The following is a 26,138-nucleotide window of genomic DNA, read 5'->3' on the forward strand; positions in this document are numbered from 1 at the left end:
GTCTTCGGCTTTCGCGAAAATTGACTTTGGATAATTCGTTCGATATGTTGGGTTGGCAACTAAGTGATTGCGGATTTTCTCATTAGCTGGTACTGACAAAATCCGCAATCACTTAGTTGTCAGCCCGATATTCGACGCAGCTGCCGAGCAGGCGCGACTAAACGATTAGAAGAAGGTTGTGGTACGTGCGAGAAGCGTGGAATACGATTCTTTCGTTTAACGCTTGGTTTTCAAGAAAACACGAGCGCGCAAAATTTCCAAATTCATTCTTTTCTCGGAAACTGGGCGTCTTAGGGACAACAAATTTTGTTTTCCACGCGTAGAACAATATACTAGCAATATACTGCTAACTTATTTTCGTCCAGTTAGTCGGCAATTAGCCGCGTCCGAATACCTTTTTCTATGCCTCGGACGAAAGAATTTTGCTCGACGTTTTCTTCTTGTTTGTTCGCAAAGGATCGGCCCATAGCCGCGTGCACGTTGAACCGCGCCCTGTATATTTTCAGGCAGTTTTCAACTTTCATATTTCGCTGATACTTCAGAAACAAACAAGTTGTTAGAAAAAAAAGTGCAAACAAATTTAGTTTCGCGTTTCCCCTTCCGTGGTACGTAGCCTGCAATTTCTCTATAAAATATGTTCTTCCTGGAACGTGATATTCGAAAAATTGTTCGAACCACTCGCGTTCCGCTTACGTACGCGACACGAGTAAACTGCTTCTAATACGATTAGAAGATAGCGAATCGGCAGAACAGTGGGAAATGGCGGCGTCGTTGCAGCGGGTATTAGCTTCTAAAAAGAAATAGAAGAATGTGCAGGAAATGAGGATGGGAGAGGTATGGGGCGAGTGACAGAAAATCGAAGGAAGACACGCCGGGAATTGTGCAAGCTGACAGGAAAACCTCGTATTTGTCAGAAATAGGGCTGGCTTTTTCCCTTTGCCGCGCGAGGCGCGCTTCCTGTTGGCAATGCGTTCTCTCGAAACCGGAAAATTACGGCGAATCTGCCGTTGATGTTGGGTCGAATAAAAAAGAACGTAGACTCGACCAAATTTCGACAAATTTCCATTCAAACGCAAATGTTTCGAACGTTTAAACGATTTTGCCTCTAAAACCCGTATATCTCGTGCCTGTAAATATACGCTACGTCGCTTTAATTATTTCAAATCTCTTCTTTTCTTTTTTTTTTTTTTTTTTTGTTCCTGCGGCGTGCATCTCCGCTTGGCAAATAATTATTTTCGGGATATTCACGAAAGCGTGTGTCTAATATCGTTAATGGGTTAAAAATATTCTCGAGTTTTCAGAAATAACGAAAAACGATCGATTTACGGAATGTCGAAACCTTATCGAACGAAGATAACTCGCGAGACTGTTTCGAACGCGATTTTGTTCACCAATTTCACAAAGATCCGAAGAAAGATGTAATTTGTAACGTACATATGAAAAATCAGGAGAGAAGAGAAGAAGTGCGATGCGTTGTTGGTGTATCGCGGAGACTTAAACTGACGTCATGTTATATTCACGAAGGTCGTTTCGGTTTCATAAAAATGAAAGATAAAACGGTAGAATGATAATACCTGCGGAAATAGAACAGACTGCGATAAAGCGACCTGAGGCTACTAGCTTTTGCTTTTATACCTCGTTACCACTGCACATGTGTACGTTTATATTCGTTTACTTATGTAATTAAGCGCGTAATTCTTCGGCGAGTTCTTTCTTCTTTCCTTTAATAGCTTGGAAAATCTATTAAAATCGTCGGACGTGAGATTCTTCGTAAGAGATCGTAGCGAGTGAAAGACGATTTGTTCGAAGCGCACCGTCTGATTAAGCGTATTCTTGTTCCACTGAATTCTTTGCTCGACGTTCCTCTTCAGAATCACGTGTACCGCGATAGAATTTACCGGTGAATCGGTCGATTTAACGCAAAAAGATCGCGTCGTCGACGTGGGCTGACAACGCGTCGAATCTTCGATTTATTTTTCCATAGAACACAAGGTACACCGTGTATCATATGCTGTACGAATACTGGAAAATTCGAAAATAGAACGCAAGCGAAATCGATCGCACGAAACTATCTCGACAGTGACGGTAGAACACGATACAGTCTCTGCTTGTTTCCAAAATTTGCGCAACAAATCTTAAAATCCTTGAAGACTCGCACCAAACAAATAATAATCTGCCAACGTAACCAAAATCCGTGCTTCCTGTTCGGTGAACTTCCTTCTATTCCCCGGACGAGCATGCGACGACGCTGAACGTAAAAAGACCGACGACGAGGCAGACGAGTAAGACGATGAACTCTGTTTTTCCGATGTCGTCGATCGATACGAGTTTCACAGTCAGCCACATATTCACCGCACGCTTTCTATCTGTGATGTTTCAGCTCGGCGTCACAGCTTTCAGGCATGGAAGCAGAGGAAGACACGAGCAACGAACGAGTGGCCACTTATAAAGTCGGCATGCTGGGTGCATCCGGGGTTGGGAAAACCGCCCTCACCGCCCAGTTCACCACCAGCGACTATATTTGCGCCTATGACACTTCCCTGGGTGAGTGTACGTCGCGTGTTCCCTTGTTTTCCATAGTTGCGGAAATATCGACGTTTTTATTTGTAAAATAGACTGGGGGAAAATTTCATTTACCGCAGAAGAGGGTGTCAAAAAATGGCCACTTCTTGCACCTACGCGGTGATGCGATGGGAAAGTTGAAACGGATGAGCGCGAAGATAAAAAAGAAATGGCAGTGGTGAAACTTTATCTTCGTCTTCTTCAGGTACCGATCCATCTACGAAATGACTCTGGAAATTCAGCCGGCAAATCGGTGAAAGTTTAGCATCGAGGAAATCCCACGATGAACAGCGATCAACCGCAAGTTCATCGACTTTCCGCCGACTTTGGCTTGCAACGCGCGAACAAAATATTTTCAATTAACTGCGGAGCCGCTGCAATGGAATTTTATTTCGGTGGAAGTCGGTCGTCGATAGGTCGTATCTCGATCCGATATTTTTCGTAGTCGATGAAATCGGACGCTGATGCGATTTGCCATTCAAAGTGCCCATTCCGAACACGTCGAAGCTGTCGGCCGCAATGCAGCAAAGTCCTATCTATCTGTTTACGTATTCGAGCTAATAACATCTCTGGTTATTCCGATGTCCGTCGAGCTCCGTAGTTACTTCAAACGAAAGTGTTTTACGCTAATTCTATTTCTGCACCGAGTGCAATTCGTTCGCGACACTCGACGCATACGTATACGGATACAGGTTGAGCGAGCGTACTGTTGGCTATTGTTCTCGGCCACCAGAAACCCGACGATACTTGGGATTTGCTCGATTTTAAACTCCGATTGATTTATCAACAGAATCTCCGAAGGATTATTACGTCGATATAGACGAATACTTATTTTGTTGTTGGATGAAAATTTGAGGAAAATTAGGATTAAATGTAAGGTATCTCTCGTTTTTCTTTTTCAAGTTCAAGTATCTTTCCCATCGTATTTGGGGTAAATAGTAATGATATTTTTTCTTTCTCTTCTTAAGTGGCCTGCAAGAACGTTCGCTAGCAGATCCAGAAAATAACCATTTTGAGAAGATCCTCTTTTGGAGGTGCAAAAATACACGGAACGTATTTAGCGTGTAAAAATATACAAAATATTATCTAGAGTATGGTATTGTAACGTTTAATAAGTGAAACAAATTCCTGCTTGGGTTTCATACATTCTTTTTTTGGTTATTTAATTTTTAGTTTAGTTGATAGAAATATGAATATAAATGAACATTCGCTGTCTATAGTGGGATTAATATTTACAACGTGAAGATTATTTGAAAGAAATTACATCCTGGTTTCCTGTGAAATGAATCGAGTATTTTCCTCTGGATTGTGTCTCAAAAATATTGAGGACCCCCTTTTTTAGGACAACCAAATACCGGAAGATTGTATAGCGTGTGCGAATAGCTGTTTCAAACGAGAATAAAAGGAACGTAAATAAAAACAGTTTTTAGTTTGACTGTGCTTCCAATGGATATACATTCCGGAAAAACCTCGGCAAAAATTCCATGTAAATTAGATGCGGTTAGAAACGTTAGAAACTTCATGTAAAATCTGAGTCGACGTTTTCCAACGACGTGTATCGCTAAAGGTAAAATCATAAAATCGTAAGGAAAGGAAAGACGCGTGTTAAGGCAAAAGATTTGCGGACGAGCGTGACTCTGCGATGCTTTGATTACAAAAATGTTTGTGTTCCATTTAAAGCGATATCGAAATTGGAAACAAAGGAACGGAAAAGGAGAAAATATCGGAAAGACCTGGAATTTGCAAAATGTTTTGCGCCCTTTGTCAACAGCGACCAAATCGCTTTGTTAGGTATAACCCACTTTTCATTGCGTCGCAGCATTTGCTGACCCGGTTTGCAAAAACGTGAATGAATTCGTTATCAAGCAGGAAACGCTACTTTCACGGAACAAATGCAAAAATACTGATAATAAACGAAGGAATAATTACGCAGCTATTTCTTTGATGTCTGATATTTAGTATTTTATGTTAGTTTAATCGAAGATCGAACGGTAATTTGAAAAGAACGAAGCTCAACAATTAACGTCCTATTCGTTCTATTAAAATGCAAATGTACAAGGTCTTGTAAATGGCAAGCTTCTTCTGTTTCAGCCTCTCGTTCCCCTATTTTCTTCTCTTTTCGCATACGTGTTCTCTACGTATTATTTGTTTCCTGTTTGTATTCTAATGGGAATTTCTTTTCCGTGCAACGAATAAATAAATAAATAAATAAACGTAATCTTAATGCGATATTTTAAGCTTATTATGATTTTACTTATGACGTTTAACGTTAGACCGTGCATTTCTTGCTGCAAAATTTCAATTTCTAAACATTCTGGAATCAAATATTATTTAGATAATTTTTCGCTCTGTTGTTTGCCCTGTTTTCAGAATAAAAAATATTGTCGCGTTTTTCGCCATAAAATGAACCGTCTGATTAATACTAAAATGAAAGAAGAAGAGAAAAAAAAGGAGGAAGGTCATAATTTTCCGTGTATTTATTTTCGCTTTATGGAACAGAAAAGAATTAGCTATTTGTTTTGAAACGATTTTTTTGAAATTGCGTATTTGAGACTATTTCGTCTGTTGAAAAATAATAAAATCTTTTCCTTTTTTTCTCTCTCTCTCTCTCTCTTTTCTTTGTTTACATGCAATGAAACAAATATAGGAATATCATATTAATCGAATGTCATATTTTAATAAGGGATTTCGCTAAATTCGCGCTTTGAAGGTTTAAAGTGTCAAATGTTACGCTTAATCGAGTTTCGCAGAAAAGAATCGCGCGAGCAACTGCACAGTTTGTTACGCGATTTTAATTAACTTCGAATCCGGAAGCGTTACTTTTGTAAACGCGTCGGCTGCCCTTGAACCGTTCACCTGTGCGCGTAATTAACATGTTCAATACCGTGGAATATTTAGAGTTGCCGTTGAAAAAATGAACGAACGGCTTGACAGAAATATTTTTAATTAAAGCCAGCCCGGCGTCTGGTTATTATTGAACAAAGCGATGCAAAACCTACGGACAAAGGAAATTCCAAAATTGTAGAATCAATAACTGTGCAGATGAAAACATTTTCCGTTTTCGGTTCTTCCTGCTGTCCGTTGTTTTTATTTTTTCTATCCCCCTCATACGCAACGACCAGCTGTTAAATTACAAATTTTATTTCCGTAAAAATTATATTGCAAGATGAAGATCGCAGATAATCGTGGACAGTTCATTTTCATCGATTTAATCGGTTAGCTGTTTTTGACGAGTATAGTCGTCACGAAGAAACGACAATACTTCGACTTATGGCAAGACCTAGTAAAATATCGAAACGATCATTTCGTTACAACTTAATTCTATGTTATAACAGCCACGCGTACTCTGTGCTCGACGAGTATACTCGTCGTCGCTTACAACTTTTCAATTCGACGTTTTCAAACAGGTCGCAACTGGTTAACGTATTACGCGTATTTTTATATTTAGTTAATCATTAAATATTTCCAGATACGTTTCTACGTTGATATATTTAACCAAATATAATACCAAAAATATTATGCAGATTATGTAATACGCGTAGGTGAAACGATATGGCAATGAGTAATTTTCAACTGTCGGTTTGATTTGTTTCAGACGAGGAATACGGACAGAAAAGTGTTTCCGTGATGCTCAATGGCCAAGAAACAGAATTAGAAATCATAGATCACCCCACGGCGGAGATGTCGGTAAGCTTAATTACGTAATTACGATAGAACCCCTTTTATCCAACACGGTCCACTAATTCCACCCATTTCTTCGCTGTTTATTCATTCGTATAATCGGAATTAATTTTCATATAACATTTCAGGAAGTGAACCAAGTGGTCTCCTTCCCTCGTAAGGCAAAAACATTTATTCGTGCAAGCGTGTAAGGCACCTGAACTCGGATAACAGAAATTAACACTAGAACTACCGGTAATTAACAGGAAGCTAGTTGTACCAAAACAAGTCAAAATGACTGATCTTTAAAAAATACGTAATAATAGAATATTTGTATATTTATTGATTCATTACTTTCTTACAGAAGGAATTCCATGTCATCTAGTACATTTTTGGTATTATTAATCCATCTGCAACCATGATCGACCTAAAGGAGGGTTGACACGTTCATAAAATTGTAGAACCAGTCATTTTGAGTGCTGTGGTACTTCTACTGTTAGCATCTAGCGATCTAGCGATCGATCCGGAATTTTCCTGATAACCGATATCATCGTATCGAACGATACGCGGTATAAATTTGAAAAACGCGTGGGAGGTTGTACAAAACGAAGAAACTGGTTAATTGGGGTTCGATAAACAGATCGTAGAACCCTTTTACACTTTGACGAGTACCAGTCATTTTCACTGGTATTGGTATAAGTAGCCTCGACACGCAATTATTTTCAGTTTGATTACGTAAAAGAGAAAATAAAATTCATTATATTATTCTTTTAGTCATCGTTGCGAAAGTCATTAGATGATTGCGGAGGAAAAATATAACACGAAGTAGGAATTTTAAAATCAAATTGTAAAATCAGTCAATTTGACTGGTGTGGTAGTTCTAGTGTTAAGAAACAACATGTTCGATAAATCCGACGATCCGATAACGTCGGATCTCTCTGTTAAATCTCTCTCTGCTAAATCTGATAATTTCCTCGCTTCAACATATCAACATATATATAATTTCTACCCATTTTTATTTATTTAATTATACATATACAAATACTCTGTACGCTCCTTTTTCGTTGCGTCTCTATTCTCTTCCATTTCTTCTTGTTTTTGTCTTTTTCGGCCGCATTCATCACGCAACGTCCCTACGCTCGGGTTTCTGCGGCTAAAGGTTTACCTTGCTTATTAAAATTGGCGGACTTATTTCTACTCGACATGGTATTACCTTTATCTCGATGGAAACACGCGGGATTATATCGTATACCTAATTTGCTACGAGTTGTAAAAGAAACAAGAAAAGAAACACGAGGTGAAGGGTGTAGTAGTAGAATCTTGATAAAATTGAACTTTCTTCTCTCTTGAAAGAAAATTTCGTTTAATCTTTTATACGTCCCTGGATTTCCCTTTTATCTCGCTGCTGCCGACTATACGCGCGTTTCGCATGAAACAGTACTTAATTTTATAAATACTTCGGCATTATTTATGCTTGTATCTTACTATATCGCGGTACGTGTTGTCTATTTACGTCGTCACGTATCTTTAGATATCCTTTACGTCGAGTCTTCGTAATTTTAAACATACACAAAGGGAAAATACGAAAGCGTAAAGTTATCATCTCCTCTTCACTTGAATAACATCTGATATTTATCCATTTGCAAGTGATAATCCGCTTGTCTCTCCTTATGGGAGTAGCAACCAGTAAGACGCAAGAATATCCTAACGACTAACGAAACTTCCTTCTTTTGTTTGTTCCAGGTGGAAACGTTCTGCTCGACGTACAATCCGGACGTTTTCGTGGTGGTTTACTCAGTGGTGGACAGGCGTAGCTTGAAAATGGCCGAAGATACGTTGATGTATCTATGGAAGAGCGATTATATGGCTAGTCGTGGCGTGATTCTCGTCGGCAACAAAGTCGATCTCGAGAGGAAACGGGAGGTTCCATCCGTTGGTGCGTACGAGCAATAAGAAACGAACTTTGTAACCAACTATGGGGGTGGACTTGGTTATTTACTCGTTGGACGTGCAATACTGGCTTACACTGTCTGTTTGACTTTCTTTGCTATACTCTCCAAGCTTTCCTTGGCGTTTATTTGCCATATTTTTCCGCGATCATACTTACACAAAATTTGCAACTTTCTCTTTTTCTTTATTTTGGTTATCTGCCTTTGGAACGTACCCTGCTTGCAAGTTCGGTAAATTCTTCTGGCTATAAATTATCACGTCGGTGACTTTCCCCAGGTTGTCGTCTTACAGCATCTCGTGACATTCCTACGGCAGGATGTTCCTTCCTCCTTCAGCCCTCGTTTAATCCGCCCTTTGTACGTCCACGGGGTTGGTTTCTCAGGACATTGCGCAATCCCTTTCTTATGTCTCGTTGCGTCTCTTAATTTTCTCTTGTACAGTTGGTATTTCTACATCTTTCCGTTCGATCTTCGTTGCTGATGTCACCACGAGCCATTGACAACTCTTCCTCCGAGTGCCGTTTATTGTGGCGATTCGAATCTAGCGACGTGGTGCTGGCTCTTTGCCGCTGTTTCCCCATAGAACTATCCCATAAGTTCATATGAGTTTGATCATTGTCTTGTGCATTGCCAATTTGTTTTCTATGTCTTCCACGTCTGTCTTTTTTTTCATCTTCGTGTCTTCAATTATCTTTTACACCTGATCTGTCCACGTGAGTTTCGAGATCAGGTGCAGTTCTAGGTAGTTAACTTTGGTTTAGTGGAGACGATCATGTGATTTTGCGGGATATTCGATTGGCAATTTGGAGCTCGATTAAGCGCGTGTAACATTATAGTTGGATTATAGTTGGCTACGTGAGTTTCGATTAGATCTCTTGCTTCGTTTGATTATTTATGATAAAAATATAAACAACGAAACTATTCGGTTGTAGCAAAAGTTTCTTTCGTTTCATAAGGAAATAATACCACTTTATGGAATTGTGTACGATCCATTTTCTTCTGAAAGAAACTTTCCAGGCAACTTAATATATATTAAATTCTACATTCTACACGCCTAGAGTACAGCGAACGCAAAATAAAACCGCGTTTTGCATTTTAATTAACAATCGCCACACGTAATCGCAACAAGTACGTGTTTCGGGATTTCTTGTTTCGAGTTTGAGTACCAAAATTTTCCGCAGACCGTTGCAACGAGTTTCCTCGGACCACTAAAACGTTTTACACATTTGTTGAAACGAAAGCGCAATCGAGACGTAAAGATACGAAGATCGTAGGAAAGTTAAGTACTACATAAAAGAAGAAGTAACTTTTCTCTCGGTACAAAGATATAGCCCGGTGCAATCGCTAGAATTGCTCTCCTGGACCAGTTCGCTGAATTTCCTTCTAACGTAAGAGCTTCTGAAACCGGAAAAGGTCAACAATAAATAAACTTGTTACTTGCGTTGATTAACATCGATGTTTATATTAATGAAAGCTGTTGCCGTGCTTATCGGTTTCCCGCTAACTATACACGGTCGTTCTGACGAAAGCTGATAGTTGCCACTTGGCGTGATGATAATTGCTAGTCGCGTAATTACGCTTTCGTGCTCGTACGTATTAGACGAGATTCAGTGAAACCTAAATACCGCTAATTTGAATCAAGATTAGGCTTTCTTTTTCGTGCATTAGGTACCATTAAGGAAAATTAATAATCCTAACAACTACGCAACGTAGTAATTCATTCTTTTGTTCCTTCTTTCATTTTGCATGTATTTATAGTACTTGAAGTAAACAAGTAATTTTCAATGACACGATCGTGAAGCTGCACGTGAAGTGGCGGGTATACGACGTGATCTATATTTATAATATTAAGGTATAAAGTATAAAGTATCAGTGAATAAACAGATCGTTGTACGAACTTATGCTAGCTTCTTTTCTTCTTCTTTATTCTTGTTCTTTCTTTTCTAATCCGAGTATTTTAGCTTTATTCGTTATTTGCTGTTGCCTTCTTTCGGTGTATTTATCAGATTGTTGTTTCAGAAATTGGATGGAACAGAAAAATATAACAAAATAAAACAGATTTTTCTATGGCAGATTTTCTATGGACACGTAGATTAACACTTTACCGACCGATAGGCGATTAATCGGTTTTCTGTCGCCGACGCTTACCGACCGATATCTTACCAATCAGTTTTTTGTCGCCGATAATCTTTCTCATTATTTGAGCAGTAATTTGTTATTTAGTACTAAGGTACCTTGCTCAGTTGCGTCAATTGCGTTGCTTTGTAAGCTCCCACAGTTTAATACCAATTTGAAGAACTTATCGTTCGCGATGAACGAAAAGAATGGTATTGGAGAGTGTAAACCGAAACAGAGCCAGTGCCAGGGAGAATCTGCACCCGAGCTACCGATCGGACGTGCGTATGTTGTTGAACCACTAGGGGTCGGTAAAGTGTTAACAGCTTCGAAATGTTTAAACGTTTTGATATATCTATACAGATTGTATACTTAAGGATTGATTCTGTTGTAATAGTAAATTATTTAATTACAGCAAATTAAGAAATCCGAGAACGAATTTATTATTCGTTCTTTTATCCGCTGTTTCTTGCTTCAACCGTCGGATCAATCTCAATAATTACGATTATTCAACGCAATAACCGATGCGCTGTTTACCATTTAAATAGCGATAAATAAAATTCCATTGCAACGATTCCGATGCAACGTAAATAGTTGACTCGAAGAAGATATTGAAATAATTGATAAAAATAAGAGAAAAAAGTCTTGTGTAATCAAACTGTTATTGTCGCGTTTACTGTCTCAACTTCAGCCTCTCAATTCGTAATCTCTGTGCCAACAGTTGGCCGACGTTTGGCGAACAACTGCGGCTGCAAGTTCATCGAAACCTCGTCAGGACTTGCCCATCACGTGGACGAGCTGCTGGTCGGCATCCTAGCGCAGATTAAGCTGAATCCACAACGGGACCGCGACCAGGCAACCAGACGAAGAAGAAGCAAGCATCGTAGAAGAATCTTGAAACACCTGTTGGGCTTCAAAAGGAAAACGAAAAGCTGCGAGGACCTGTTCGTCCTCTAACGTTTGCCCGGCTCGAAGTAACGATTAAGAATACGTGAAAATTAGGTTTGTCGATCGTCTGATTCTTCTTTTCTGTGTACGTGAGAATCGATATATAGGATGTATAAAAAAAAATGCTGAGATTAGACCTAAGGAACATGTAGTAGTCGTTAAAATAAAGAATAAGAAAAGCATCTTATAAATAGGGCGCGGATATTTATGCGAGCATATTTTTATGAATACAATAAGATAAAAGTGTTATCTAGATAGACAGTTAATTTTATTTACTAAACGTTACCATGTATTTATTTGTGCGTCTTTGCTTATTACGTGGGATTTTGCGTATTTTGCCGCTAGCTTTCGATATTTTCAATTCCACGTAAACGCATAACAATCCGCAACGTACTTGTAAATATAGATACGAAAATCATTATTTTTCGAGACACACCACCTTTTTCAACTGCAAATTATCCTTATTCGTTTATATGCGTTTCTTTCGTGCATCACGCTTTTGTATATCATTGGACGATGTTAATAAGTTTTTGTGTAACGTCAAGGGAATGAAAATACGTAAAAATTTGGCGACTAATTTCTGGCCCCTTAACAAAAGCCTCTCGCACGACTCTGAAGAAATGAAACTCGAGAATAGAATCTCTCACACTCTCGATATTTTATTCATCTTTGCATACTAAATGTATTCTGTGCATTTTCGCGTTCTTCAATTTTCCATGAATACATAATAATAATAATTTTCCATCCATCCATAATGATAATAATTTTCGTACCAATATTTCTTAATATCTTCTTTATTACTGTAACAACAATAACAAAAACGATAATAATAACGATAACAATATTAATCTCCTATCGCGACCTTATCTCAGTATTTTCTACTCCTATATGCTAATTATTCTTAATTTTATTCGTCGAAACAGAAGGCTCTTGCTTCTGACATTGCTTGTACAAAATATTCTAAGTTGATTTTTGTCTAATTTCTTGTATATTGATTTCACTTGCTCTTCCTCGGTTATTAACAATACTTGAGAATGATATTCCGTTTGTAATATGCAATCTACAGGCTGAGTACCGTGCACATTTGTACAATATATGCTCTTTGGTTTCTAGTTTGTAGTTATTGCACATCGCAGCATTTTCCTAATCCACTGCTGAAATATATCGCCTCTACAGCTTAAGATAATTTCAGCCCATCCGGACGGTGTAAGCCGCGCCACGTCTCCTCTTATCGTCGTTTTTATTTTACCGAGTACTATATGTTCCAACTTCTGGATAATTTGACACCAACTCCTTTCGACACCCTACGTAGCAGAAAGAAGCTGAAATCCAAGCGAAAACCGAATACGAAATTAACGTAAGCCGTAAGCGTGTAAAACGTTGGAAAAATACCAGGAGTCTGAGAAATATCGTTTATCGAGAAGAGAAAGCAGATTGCGAAGAAGTATTTTTCTTGGAACCACGTGCAACGGTTTTTCAGATCTTTTTTAATGGGATTCAGTTTGTAGCATTCCGAACGGGCTTGAATAAATCGAAATCGATTTGAATGAAATTGAACTGGCAGAGAGAACATCCCCGAGGAAACACAGATCTGGGAATGAGAACGATGAAAAAAGTATAACGTATACTTTGTATACTATGCGCGTGATATTTTCAATTTCGTACGCGTTTGATTTCAAAGGGAGAGAGAAAGGGGAGGACACGGAGTTTCGCGCACGAAACGACCAAAGTATGAATTTATCAGGGATGTTCCCGGCGAGATTCTCTGCAAAGTTTCCACGTGTTGCCAATACCACGGCTTGTGCCTCGTGCGAAACGTTAATGTAAAAATACGATTTGAAATGATACGGCTTCGACATTTTATTTAAAATTGTACATTCCTCGATATTTCTTTCGTTCGTCTAACTTTGTATGTAAATTCTTATGTAAACAAAAATTGAGAAATTGGTTAATCAAATAATGTACATTCTTATGTAAACAAAAATTAAAAAATTGGTTAATCAGATAGTATACATTCTTATGTAAACAAAAATTGAGAAATCGGTTAATCAGATAGTTTAGATTCTTATGTAAACAAAAATTGAGAAATTGGTTGATCAGGTAGTGTAAATTCTTATGTAAACAAAAATTGAGAAATTGGATAATCAGGTAGTGTAAATTCTTATGTAAACAAAAATTGAGAAATTGGTTAATCAGGTAATGTAAATTGTTATGTAAACAAAAATTGAGAACTTGGTTGATCAGGTAGTGTAAATTCTTATGTAAACAAAAATTGAGAAATTGGTTAATCAGATAGTTTAGATTCTTATGTAAACAAAAATTGAGAAATTGGTTGATCAGGTAGTGTAAATTCTTATGTAAACAAAAATTGAGAAATTGGATAATCAGGTAGTGTAAATTCTTATGTAAACAAAAATTGAGAAATTGGTTAATCAGGTAATGTAAATTGTTATGTAAACAAAAATTGAGAACTTGGTTGATCAGGTAGTGTAAATTCTTATGTAAACAAAAATTGAGAAATTGGATAATCAGATAGTGTAAATTCTTATGTAAACAAAAATTGAGAAATTGGTTAATCAGGTAGTGTAAATTCTTATGTAAACAAAAATTGAGAAATTGGATAATCAGGTAATGTAAATTGTTATGTAAACAAAAATTGAGAACTTGGTTGATCAGGTAGTGTAAATTCTTATGTGAACAAAAATTGAGAAATTGGTTACTCAGATAATGTAAGAATTTACATAAAGTTAGACGAACGTACAGTTTTTAATTAAATTTTGAAACCAGTCGTGTGACCGGGTCTGGTAAAGTCAGTGTCGAGGATTAGAATATAAAAGCTTTGAAGGGGAGAACGACCATTTGTCGTATCATATCAGCGGTATACTTTGTCCTTCGTGCGAATTAGTTCGCTTCGCGACGTTACGGGAGAAGAACGTGATAAGTAGACTACTGCGGAGTTTTATGCGAATTCGCATCTTAATGGATGCTACTAAAAAAGAAATGGGAATCAGACAGAAATATGCTGTATCCGTTGATCGTGTTTGCGAAGAGTATCGTACATTCGATATTTTCTATATACTTGCGTATTGTCCGCACGTTATTCTTTTCTTACAATCAATTTACATTTACATTTCTTACAATCGCAGGAAAATTCGCACTCAACGATAAGTCAGGTTTTCCGTTTCTATTAAAATTCCCTTGTCGATTTGTTTTTGCAGCTGAACAAAATAAACGAAGCTACGTGTTCCAAAGCAGAGCACAGATCCATCGATCGCTAGAATCTCACAGAAAATCAGTTTCTTTCGTTTGTATCGAAATGTTAGAATATCAACATATTAAATTGTATCAAAACGTTCGTTTGCAATCGTAAAATGCCATTAGACTTCTTAAAAAGAATCGATCAAAGTGTTTACAGTCTTATCGTATCTTCCCTGTAATCTTCAATTGTTTACAAAATTTTCTGTCTCGTGGTTTACCTCGTTCTTATGTGTAACGTTCATTGTATAAACTACATAAACGTGAAATTCCCTTCTTCCAGTTGGAAACAATTTGATGGAAGAAGAAATGGGAAACAAAAGTCGTAGAAAAAAGAATTAACGCTTATAATGATTAATAACAATTGAATAAACTTATTCAAAAACAAATCGTAAATCCTAACAATCTTTGCAAAGCCTAATTATTTATTCGTTGGAATAGTCCTTACAATTTCTTCGTTACAGTTACAAATATTACCCAACAATAATTATACCATTTTATTTACATACATTTTCAATTTATTCCTAAATGTGAGAGAACCGAATATTATAAATTCTTCGACGTTCTAGCGCTTCTTCTTTCCGCATATTTGTCCATAAATACCATAAATAAGATTTCTCTAACGATCCCTGAAATTATAAAGCGACGAAAGCTAGACGGACTTATTACACGATCCACTACGTATAAGCGTAAAAATCGAAACGAATAACATTTACGAGACCGAAAGCAACGACTGATAAATTGTTGTTCTTGCGAATTGTTACTCTACATAACGACAACGTGCTTCGAATAATTTTAAGAAGAAACGAAAGAAAAGCAGAGGGAACGAAATGTGTTTTAAAATGTATTTTAGACGAGGCGAGGAAAACGTATATTCGTGAATTTGTCTGTAATCGATGGACGATTATCCCTGACCAACGTTACATCGGCTTTTCTCATCGTAATTGCGTTTTTTCTTTTTTTTTTTTTTTCTTTCTTTCGCTAACTTTTAAGCTTCCGCTGTGAAATAAATAGGATGTTCGAGCGTTGTTATCGCTGTGGTATTCAATTTCCAGGATTCGTTGTAAGCTAAGCTTCGATTTCAACGATTGGAAGATTTCCTATCCTGTAAATTGATTTGAGATAAGCGTGATTGTATTTTAAGCTTCGACCCATGGGACCCGATATGGACATACGAATAAAGTCGTTGCGTACGATAATCTTGTCGCCCATTTAAAATAAGGTTTAAAGTAAGCTTTCTTTTCTCGTGTTTAAATATTTGACATTTGTTCGTATCTTCGTTTCATTCCAAAATTGTCTGAAAATCTCTGTCAATGTTTGTAGTATTTTATTTTAATCTGCAGCCTCTTTATATTGTTTACAGGCTGTTTCAATGTTACTTTTAACGTTGTAAAACGCGTAACTTGGGCAAGAATCAAATTCGAAAAATTAAACAGAAAGCGATTCGATGTGATCGAATTTTAAATTACGTTAATGAGCGAACTATAGATGAATACATCGATCAACGTACTAATACGGATTAAAATACAGATGATTTTTAAAAATTTCAAAGAATCTATACCCATTAAGCGTTTCGTGCGACACTTGCATTATTTTATTTGTTATGTTCATATCACGTTATGCGAAGATTCTCAATGTACATCGAAGTTTAAAATAAATATTATATATCATACAAATTCGAAACGATTCTTCTACAAATTTTTACACTTTTTTTTTAACTTCGAACGTTGCTCGGAATTGATAGACAAGATATCAAATAAATTTTCCAAAACTGTTCCCACTGACACCTGCTAAATTAACATCCTCCACTTATCTTCATGTACGCTAAAAAAGCGAAAATTTAACGAAATATGCTTAAAAACAAAAGCAAATGTCGACCAATCTTCGATCGATATCAATGTTACCTACCAAACAATTGTATTACCTTCGAATACGTTCCACAGCTTACTCGTGTTCAATTCAATTTTCAATTCGATACTTTGTCGTTTTCCTTCGCGTGGTAACACGTGAGACCTCGTCGCCGTCAACAGTACGAAACTACAAAATATGAAGCAATATACAAAATACAATCTTATAAATAATTGGTTAATTTACTTGATTGTTATTAAACTACGAAGAAATTAAGTTATCGCGTAGTGTGTTCTATTCGTAGCTCGTTAACATCGCCAACACGTTTGTAACATTTCCTCGGAGCTTGTACGAGGCATAAAATGTTACTATAGAATACAATGTGTCCCAGTTTTGTTCTCGCGAAACTTTATCGGCACAGCTAGGGACAGATTACGTCGGTCCACATTATAATTACATTTTAAAATATTGTCCGCTATTTAAGAACGCAGCACTCGCGTCTACGACAGCAAATCGAATCTATCGCGTTACTAAATTTCTTGTTCACTTTCCCCGATAGTGGCAAATACGTCGGAAATCCTTCGCGATAACTCCTAACGCCATCTTAATTCCTCTTTAACGACCATCTCTCTTCGCGGTTACAGCGACGAGTGAAAGTCCATTGGTGCGATATCCGATGATCTCTGGAGCAAAAAGAATCGATCCTCCTCCAGCTCTATCTATTGTCGAGACTAATGATCGTTTAAACATTGCCAGCATTGATTGGCCGAATCAACGACCTCTACAAGTAGATATCAGAAACAGATAGCGGGAATGCTTTATTAATTACGCTGTGCCGACGAAACACCAGCCCCTTATCTCCTGGTATTTTCTTTCCGATAACTTTTTAATAAAGCGTTCTACATATTTCTTTGCTTATCCATTTTGCTTGTAGAATATGCTGGTAAAGTTTCGCGGAAAGAAATCCTTCGGGACACGCCGTACCAATTATATACGCAAATTTAAGTATACGCTGTTTTAAACGAAAGCGAGAATTAAAGAGTTGAAGAATCTAATTGTAATGTAAAACCGGAAGTACAGCGAAACCCAAAAGGCTGGGTCTATGTAAATGAAAAATAATAAACTACATGCTGTCCAAAGGGATGGTCGTGCGTTTGAAATTTTAATCTTCAAAGACAAACAGACGGCACCAGTGTCAGATTCTGTGTATTTTTGCATCTGAAAATCTTTCGTAAACCCGTAGAAGCACGCGTGGAATTTTTTGATGAATTTGAAGATACAAAATTGCACAAAACGCGCGTTAGGAAACGTATACGATATCCAAGGTATAACTGGCAACGCAACTTTCAAAATCTAGGTCCTATGTTCTTAATTATGTCGATTCTCAATTACGAATAAAATTTCATTGGATATACCGGATTCGATACGGATTTATGAGCGTACATCGGTCCTATCACTGACAAGGAGATGGCAGGAACTGCGAAATCTCGAACGAGTTGGCTGTGTTCGATGCTTTAGGTTTACGTGAAACAGCCGCGAAAGGATTCCCGTGATCCCATTGTTCCCGAGAAATTGACGTGTCTTTTCTATATCCTACTTTACCGATTCTCTTAACATCGATATCGTGTTTCCATTTAACGTTAAACGTTCGCCACTTTCTATTTTGAGAAATTGAAAATTTTTGTTATTTCCGCCCATTACAGCGCTGCTACGTCTCCTTACGATTTTGCGGAAATCGCAAAGATATATATTTTAAAACATCGATATCCTTCCTTAAGTTTAACGTTAAATACTGCTCGTTTTTTATTTCGATACAACACGTACAGGCATCTCGTTCCAGATTTCTTATCACTTTTTACCATCTGCCGGTAAGATCAGCCGGTTACAGAAATCGGCGCTCTAGATAAAGCGCTTTATATCAGCTCACTTGGATAGCACGGCAGTGGAGAAGGTGAAACGCAAGGTCTCGATGGCAGTGGAGCACACATTGGTGGTGGAAAACAAGCAGGACTGGGAACTATAGGTATCCGGCAACAAGGAGGTGATGGCGAACAAGAGGGTGGTGATGGCGCGCAACAAGAAGCTGATATAGGGCAAGGTCGTGGTTGTGGACAACAGGGGATTGGTGGACAACGAGGAGGCGGACAGCAGGGTCTCTGAGGAGGAATAACGGGACACAACTCCTCGATTCTCGGTGGTAATACAGCGGAACACGTGGGTGGAGGTGGTACACTAGGACACTTGCTGCAAGAGGCATTTATGAAAAGTTTGAGGAAAATGTAATCTCTGTTCTTCGGGTAGTTTTCTTTTTACAAAAATTCAATCTTCTACGTTTTCTACGTTCTTTCCTATGTTGTGTTCGTGTAAACTTATTTGTTATTTAGTTTATTCTTCTATTTAGGTTAGGTTTTAGAAACTTGCTCGTACTTTCTAAATTCTTTCTGCATTATTTTAAGATACTTGCTGTAAGAGGCGTTCTTAAAAAGACAGAGGAAAACGTAATCTCAGTTCTTTAGATATTCTTCCACAGAAATTCAATTTTCTAAATCTTCTGTATTCTTCCTGTGTCGTTTGTGCAGACTTGTTTGTTATTTAGTTTATTCTTCTATCGTTAGGTTTTAGAAACTCGTTCGTGTAAAGCTACTGTGAGTTATTATGATGTACGTGAAATAAATTAAATTTTGCGTATGAATAATGAATATAGAATAATTAAAAGAAAAAGAAATAAAAATATTCCATCAAGATTCCTGCATGAAATCAAACCACGTTCGTATAAAACATATTGCTGCATACATAAATAAAAATAATTCAGGAAAATAATGATTTATATATGTTTAAACTAGGCAATTTCACATAGTTCTGCTTTTAGTAGTAGAAATATTATTTTCTTTATCACTGCATAAAATTTAAGTCTTTTATCCAGAAGGTAATAACGAGAGTAAACGTACCAACACTCGATAGCGCAAAGCAAATATTTCATTTCCTCCAAATCGTTCCATGTTCCCTGGCTTACACTGATGCTACGACAACTCATTTTGAATTTAATATTACAGAAGTTCTGCTGTGTCTTAATATTGACGACATTCGTGAAAATCTTCTTAAAATTTAACAAATTATTTTTTTATGCCATGTGGGTTATATCGTCTTAAACATAATACAAAATGAACAATTTTCGAATCGTAATCAAAAAGTTACCAACAAATATCATTTGTTTTAAATTTCTATGAAAGATACTTGACGAAATAAATATTTGTGAAATTATCTGTATTTCAATATTTTGCGATCTATATTGAAATTTTTTGCAGAAGAATAACATATAATAATATGATGGGATAATTTATGAAAAGCAAAAATCTGAAATGAAATTTTATACTCAAAATATAATTTTTACACAGGAAAAATTTCAATTTTCTGTTCTTTATTACGATAAATTATTCTAATAATTTTTATTACACAAGTTTATAAACAAAATGTTCTTTTACTTTTTTATACGTACGTCTTTTTTAATTTAAGATCATCTAATACGCAATGGTATCACAATCGTAACCATAAACGCATCTATTAAATAAGTAATATCTTAATTGTTATCCTAATTAATTAACTATAATTACAAATATTTATATTATCTAAACGTGTTCATATTTTTAATTTCTCGAAATAAGCTTTATTTATTAACATCACTAGGTATAATCAAACTTCAGTATGACCAAGTCAAACCTTCTATTATCCCACATATCATTTTTTTCCTGTCAAACTTTATGACAAAAAACGATTTTACGATCGAATAAATAAAAATTAATTACCATCATACGATGCCTCCACCGAAGAAGAACAGTGCTTATCAACGGTTAATGATACGAATATCTTGCCTCCTTCCAGCAAAACTTCGTCCTGTTTTTTTACATCCTGCAGGTTGGAAAAATTTTTCACGAAGACAATCCATAAAAACTTTTAATTTGTTGTTAATATTTTTATTAATATAGGACCGACTACTGTATTCTTTTGGGCACCTACGTTTAAATGGGGTTTGGTGTTAGCAGGATTGGGTGACATGAAGCGACCTCCAAACACGATTTCTCTTACGCAAACTGCAAGTCTGATGATTACTGGTGCCATATGGTCCAGGTATTATTTAAACGATGCTATTTTTCTCGTAAAAATGTATACAACAAACATATCGTTTTAAGCGAAAGAAGTAAGATTTACAAATTATTTATCCATCAGGTATTCACTGATCATCACACCAAAGAACTATAATTTGTTCAGTGTAAACGCGTTTACGTGTTTAACGGGAATGTATAATTTTATACGAGCTCTGCTTTACAAAATAGAACAAGAGAAGGCTGAGGAAAAGGATTCAGAATAGTGTTCCGAAAAGGATGTGTATATAGCATATCATAAATTCAATATCATTATTTTATATATTGAAATTAGACATTATTTCACAGTAACGCTAACTATTCGAATATCATCATAAGGTTTATCAGTTTTCGGATTTGTTTTTACTTGACTAATATTTTGTACAACTTCCATTCCTTTCACCACTCTACCGAATACGCTGTGTTTATTATCCAACCAAGGCTGAAACAAATATAACATTAATATTAATTAATATGTTAACGTGTTACCATTAATATGTGTATTAAAATGTGAATGATTTCAATTTAATTTTTAATCAATTTCTAATCGATTACAAGAAGATAGTAGTAGATTTTTCACATGCGTTGCATTGATAAATTATATAAATTATCTACTATTCATCCTACTTTCACATATTCTCACATAAAAAAAAAAGAATTACGCAAACTCGTCCCAACTTACAGTTGGTGTCAAAGTAATGAAAAATTGGCTGCCGTTTGTGTTCGGCCCAGCATTAGCCATACTTAAAGTGTACGGTCTGTCATGTTTTAAATGTGGTCTAAATTCGTCTTCAAACTCTCCTCCCCATATACTTTCTCCGCCAGTACCAGTTCCAGTAGGATCACCAGTTTGAATCATAAATCCCTTAATTACTCTATGGAATATATGTCCATTGTAATAACCATTTTTCGAATGAACACAGAAATTTTCCACTGTTCTCGGAACATCTTTTCCAAAAAGATTCAAGTGAATATCTCCAAGAGCTGTATGGATAATTGCTGTATCATAGATCTTTTGTACGTTGGTAGCTTCTGTAGAGGAAATAATATCTTCTTTCGATGGTCTTTCATTGAAGACATCTCTATCACATTCTTGACTTTTGGTATCCTCTGGTTCTCTCCTTGTAAACATATAAAATCTATTTTTTTTATAAGCTGTACAAAAGAGTGTTGGATCAGGACGATTCATTTCCAATGTTGGATTTTCTGCAGCCTCCATTTCTACAGTCACAGCAGCTGTAGTCTTCCTGGCTTTCCCCTATACATTTTTAAAATATTAGTTGTTATCAGCTAAAGTTTGTAAAGATACAAGCATCTTTCGAAACGTGTAAATTTTATACACACCTGAAATAAAGCTAATTGCATAGGACGAATATTTTCAGGTTTCCCCATAATCCTAATACATCGATTTGTGTACAAATTTACAACTTTTACACCTAACATTGTGCTATATAAAATTATATAACCTGACTCATCAAAAACAATATTTCCTAAGTTCGTTTCTGTTTTATCCAGTTCTCTTTCTACCGCCATTCTAAAGACGTTATCAATATATTGATTAGAAAATAGATTCAGTTTTATGCTAAAATTTTATTAAGGAATAACGTTACCTTCGTCCAAATTCCATATTTGGTAATTGTTGTGTCATTTGTTGTAATTCAGAAAACCTTTGTAACGTTTCATCAAATATTCTATACAATTTCCCAGTACGAAAATTGAAGACCCTAACTTTTCTATCTCCACTGAGAGAAGCAAATTTTTTACCATCTGGTGATACTGCTAGCCCACATGGATAAGTTTTATTTTTTGCAAAATCAAACAAATCTGTATCCAACTTGGTTTTAAACTTAACGCACTTGGGATACCTGTACTCCATTTTAGGTCCTGTCCAATATTCTACAATACCGGCTTTGTCTGCAGAGATGCACGTTTCAAATGCAGAATTGTACTATGAATGATAACAGTTTATATAAAAATTACTTAAATATGTTAACTTAAATAAGATCACAGAATATGATTATGCTAATTTCCCTTACTTTCATTACAACCACAGGTTCAATATGTAATTTCTTAAAAACATGTAATGGCGTATTGGTCCCTTGTCCATCATAAATATAAATTTTATTTGATTCCTGAGCAGAAACTGCTACAGCAGATATTGCATCACCAGGAGAATATATCCATTCACAGCAAAGTGGAACAAAATGCAGCTTTATCATATTAATCATGTCTGAAATAAAACAATAATATTAGATAATTAAGCCATATTAGTTTAATACAACACAATAAATTATTGAACGTATCTGATAAGATCTACTTACCAAAATTTATAACATCAAATATCTTTATTGTTTTATCTAAGCTTACAGTGCATGCGTGAATACCATTACAGCTAGCAGCCATAGACTGTATAGCCATCATATGCGCGCGAAAATGCTTTACGAATTCTACTAACTCCTCTTGTTTTTTCCAAAATTTAACATGTCCATCGAAACTACCCGTTATCACAAAATTTGATCTGTACAAATACAAAACACAAACTTATATTACAAACATTATATTATTATTTAAGAGATAACATTATATATAATAATAAATACTAACTTTGTTACCACAATATGAGTGATTACATCTCTGTGCATATAAGATTTTTCGTAACATTCGCAACATGGTAAATTATCTATGTATACTTGTTCATATTCAAGAACTGAAAATTAACATTGAATTTAATTAAATAAAAAACATTAAAAATTATATATATACAAAATATTGTATTTTTCAAAATTATAAATTACATTTATTGATAATGAAAAACATGTAATTAACATTACAAACTTATCAAAAGTAAAAAATTTTAATACTAAAATCAATTAATTATTTATATAGTTATGTCATATTTATCTTATATAAATAAATTTTAACACTTCTCAATTATATTTAAGAATCATATTGAAATTTTATACAATATAAAAAATAAAACATATAAATAACACTTATTCATTTTTTATAAAATATCACAAATACTAAACATAGAATAGGTTATATATGTATACCTTTCTGTTTCTTTCGAGATACAGCTTCTGAAGGTAATGGTCCAACCCAATCTTCCTCATTATCGCTTCCACTATGTTCTCTTTTATTATTAGACATTATTATAAAAAAGTAAAACGAAAAACTTACTATAATAAACAATAAACTACGCTTCAAATTGACGTTTATTACTACGCTTTCGACACTGCGTGTCACTAGTGTCATGCGATATCAATTCTATTAAAACATCTATTATTATTGACATAATATATTTTTTATGATACAAACTTTTCTTATATTAAAAAAGAAATGTAAGGTTTATAAATAATTTACTATAACCAAATTATGTAATTTTATTTTTATGTACTTTAAAAAAAGGTATAATTTTTTATGTATGTAATATTATATCATAAATAATCATATGACATTAAGATTTTTGTTTCTTTGTGTCTTTACCACAATGATTAATATTATTTCTAAGTTACAATATAAATTAAAGGTATAAAATCGTAAACGGCGATAGCATTCTTAAATTTGACCCAAATTTCCATATATAGCTTTATAATTATATATTTCTATAAAATTATTGCCTATTTTAGTGTAATATATATTGTTAAATTTAAGTTTTACAGCTACGTAACTGATTATGTATGGTAAATTAAATTCTGTGATAATAATCAAATTACTAATAAGTAATAAGTACATAAATGATTGATAAGTAATTTGCGTCGTAGAGTATTCCATATATTTATATTATTATTTTTTATTAACATTTTGTGACTAAATATATTTTGTATTACACCTTGACAATATAATGAAATGTATAATAATGATATAAGTACGCACAAATTTGAAATATAATAAAACATATTTTGGATTCAGTTGGATCTGAAAAAAGTCTATTGAATTGAAATTTTAGGAGTATATATATATATATATATATATATATATATATATTCAATATATAATATAAAAAAATGTAATGCATTGTTTTCATATATATTTAAATATAATAATATGCATGATATTACTTTTTCTTACAATTAAATATGTTATTCACAATTAATTAATAAATTTTTATGTATTCTAAAACCTATCGAAATGTGAAGAAGCAGATATATGTATATTTAACCTACTCCACTAATAAAATTTCAGTATAAGAAGGACGAAGCCGCGTAACGTTATTGTATAATATATACGGCTTATTTCTTCGTAATTAACTTGTAAAACAATTAATATCGAAATTTGTTATTGTTATTTATTCGAGAAGCATTAAAAATTGTTGTACTTCCTAATATGACTAGGTAAGCCTCAAAAGTTTTAAGGTTATATTGTTATATTACGAATCAAAACATTCTAAAAACAATTACATTCGTTTTATTCCAACATATTATTAGAAGATCTATACGATCATTTTCCTTTCACTTGTGATGTGCAATAACTATCTGTAAATGGAAATTTTAAATATTCGTGCTTTCAAGGGCATGTTTATTTAAAAACGTGTAATTAGAAAATCGTAGTTACAACATAAAAAAGTAATGAATGAATTATGTGCGAAAATAATCTTTTAAGTACAATAATTTCTAGAAAAAAAATTGTTGAAAGTAACAAAATATGAATTCCATAAAAGTTTTATAATTTCGCGGTTTTAAAAATCCTTTGTTTTGATAGATAAAAACATGTTTAATGATATCAATGTACATGTATGTATATATACATATAATATTTTCAAATTTGTATGTGATATATGAATAAATTATTATATATATATATATATATATATATATTACGTCAAGTAAAAGTGGGAAATTAAAAATTACAGATCAAAAATAGAGTTAGGAGATGTAACACCACATAATATAAAACAGCTCAAACTTCTTAACCAAGTGGTGTTTCCAGTCTCGTACAATGAAAAATTTTATAAAGATGTGTTAGAAGCAGGAGAGCTAGCAAAGCTTGCATATTACAATGATATAGTGGTATGTTATATTTGTTTATATACTCAAACGATATATTGAGAAACATGTCAATATTTTGAATAAAAATTGCTATTAATTTAATAGATTATAATATTATTTATTTCAGGTTGGTGCAGTTTGTTGTCGAGTAGATACCTCTGAAAATTCTAGGCGTCTGTATATTATGACATTAGGATGTCTCTATCCTTATAGAAGATTAGGAATAGGTACTGTAATGGTACAACATGTTTTAAATTATGTTTACAAAGATGGAAACTTTGATTCAATCTTTCTGTAAGTATTTAATGAAATTTATTAAATATATTAAATTCCATTTGCAAATACTCATATATAAATAGTAATTATTACTTTTATATGTTACTTTTTGTTTACAGTCATGTTCAGATAAGTAATGAAGGGGCCATTGACTTTTATAAGAAATTTGGTTTTGAAATAGTAGAAACAAAGGAACATTATTACAAACGAATAGAACCTGCAGATGCTCATGTATTACAAAAAACTTTACGTCCTAAAACAAATCAAACAAATAATCAACAAAGTAATCAATAAAAATCGTTAATCATTAATTTATCACATCTCAAAAACCTACATGTTTTCATAGTCTGGTAATAAAATTATTTTTATTGTACTTCCCAGTGTGTTATAAGTTATAA

At 34.6% G+C, this 26,138-nt stretch overlaps 4 protein-coding genes and 2 long non-coding RNA genes across 10 annotated transcripts in view; 4 read left to right on the forward strand and 2 right to left on the reverse strand.

Moving 5' to 3' along the window:
* Nucleotides 1-11,655, forward strand: part of LOC126866729 (GTP-binding protein RAD-like) — a 76,762-nt gene extending 65,107 nt beyond the window's left edge. For all 4 annotated transcript variants that reach the window (XM_050620665.1, XM_050620666.1, XM_050620668.1 and 1 more), the window contains 4 exons: nucleotides 2,381-2,544; nucleotides 6,158-6,249; nucleotides 7,966-8,158; nucleotides 11,008-11,655. In XM_050620665.1, the coding sequence (XP_050476622.1) occupies nucleotides 2,381-2,544; nucleotides 6,158-6,249; nucleotides 7,966-8,158; nucleotides 11,008-11,243 (685 nt within the window). In that variant the 3' untranslated portion in view covers nucleotides 11,244-11,655. The remainder of the gene's footprint in view (nucleotides 1-2,380; nucleotides 2,545-6,157; nucleotides 6,250-7,965; nucleotides 8,159-11,007) is intronic.
* Nucleotides 2,566-5,550, forward strand: LOC126866741 (uncharacterized). The gene is made up of 2 exons (XR_007690034.1): nucleotides 2,566-3,435; nucleotides 3,531-5,550. It is a non-coding gene; the product is annotated as an uncharacterized LOC126866741 (long non-coding RNA).
* Nucleotides 11,656-19,738: 8,083 nt separating the features above from the next.
* On the reverse strand, nucleotides 19,739-20,499 carry LOC126866737 (uncharacterized). The gene is made up of 2 exons (XR_007690029.1): nucleotides 20,352-20,499; nucleotides 19,739-20,243 (listed from the first exon to the last, which is right to left on the reverse strand). It is a non-coding gene; the product is annotated as an uncharacterized LOC126866737 (long non-coding RNA).
* LOC126866734 (mitochondrial pyruvate carrier 2-like) lies at nucleotides 20,150-20,703 on the forward strand. Its single transcript, XM_050620676.1, has 3 exons — nucleotides 20,150-20,249; nucleotides 20,321-20,462; nucleotides 20,562-20,703. Exons 1-3 carry the CDS (start codon nucleotides 20,150-20,152, stop codon nucleotides 20,701-20,703), a joined length of 384 nt encoding a protein of 127 aa, XP_050476633.1.
* Nucleotides 20,704-20,739: 36 nt separating this feature from the next.
* On the reverse strand, nucleotides 20,740-23,750 carry LOC126866727 (peptidylprolyl isomerase domain and WD repeat-containing protein 1). The gene is made up of 8 exons (XM_050620662.1): nucleotides 23,530-23,750; nucleotides 23,081-23,183; nucleotides 22,798-22,994; nucleotides 22,513-22,706; nucleotides 22,087-22,424; nucleotides 21,821-22,010; nucleotides 21,159-21,734; nucleotides 20,740-20,918 (listed from the first exon to the last, which is right to left on the reverse strand). Exons 1-8 carry the CDS (start codon nucleotides 23,729-23,731, stop codon nucleotides 20,775-20,777), a joined length of 1,944 nt encoding a protein of 647 aa, XP_050476619.1. The 5' UTR covers nucleotides 23,732-23,750; the 3' UTR covers nucleotides 20,740-20,774.
* Nucleotides 23,751-24,612: 862 nt separating this feature from the next.
* On the forward strand, nucleotides 24,613-26,113 carry LOC126866731 (probable N-acetyltransferase san). 2 transcript variants are annotated; one of them, XM_050620672.1, is made up of 4 exons: nucleotides 24,613-24,810; nucleotides 25,329-25,485; nucleotides 25,592-25,758; nucleotides 25,860-26,113. In XM_050620672.1, the coding sequence occupies exons 1-4, from the start codon at nucleotides 24,803-24,805 to the stop codon at nucleotides 26,032-26,034; spliced, it is 507 nt and encodes a 168-aa protein (XP_050476629.1). In that variant the 5' UTR covers nucleotides 24,613-24,802; the 3' UTR covers nucleotides 26,035-26,113. The 2 variants fall into 2 exon arrangements, with proteins under 2 accessions (XP_050476629.1, XP_050476628.1); XM_050620671.1 differs by lacking the exon at nucleotides 24,613-24,810 and adding an exon at nucleotides 24,945-25,209.
* Nucleotides 26,114-26,138: the final 25 nt, after the last annotated feature.

This window comes from Bombus huntii, chromosome 6 (genome assembly GCF_024542735.1).
Source record: "Bombus huntii isolate Logan2020A chromosome 6, iyBomHunt1.1, whole genome shotgun sequence".
NCBI classification, from domain to species: domain Eukaryota; kingdom Metazoa; phylum Arthropoda; class Insecta; order Hymenoptera; family Apidae; genus Bombus; species Bombus huntii.

Bases quoted from the DNA above. Each gene is read 5' to 3' on its own strand.
- LOC126866731 (XM_050620671.1), top strand. The intron at 25,486-25,591 runs GTATGTTATATT...TATTTATTTCAG, and splicing joins CATATTACAATGATATAGTG to GTTGGTGCAGTTTGTTGTCG. The intron at 25,759-25,859 runs GTAAGTATTTAA...TTTTGTTTACAG, and splicing joins AACTTTGATTCAATCTTTCT to TCATGTTCAGATAAGTAATG.
- LOC126866727 (XM_050620662.1), bottom strand. From the start codon at position 23,731: ATGACACTAGTGACACGCAGTGTCGAAAGCGTAGTAATAAACGTCAAT. The intron at 23,184-23,529 runs GTATACATATAT...GTTAATTTTCAG, and splicing joins ATCTCGAAAGAAACAGAAAG to TTCTTGAATATGAACAAGTA. The intron at 22,707-22,797 runs GTAAGTAGATCT...GTTTTATTTCAG, and splicing joins ATTTGATGTTATAAATTTTG to ACATGATTAATATGATAAAG.
- LOC126866734 (XM_050620676.1), top strand. From the start codon at position 20,150: ATGCCTCCACCGAAGAAGAACAGTGCTTATCAACGGTTAATGATACGA. The intron at 20,250-20,320 runs GTTGGAAAAATT...TTATTAATATAG, and splicing joins TGTTTTTTTACATCCTGCAG to GACCGACTACTGTATTCTTT. The intron at 20,463-20,561 runs GTATTATTTAAA...TTTATCCATCAG, and splicing joins ACTGGTGCCATATGGTCCAG to GTATTCACTGATCATCACAC.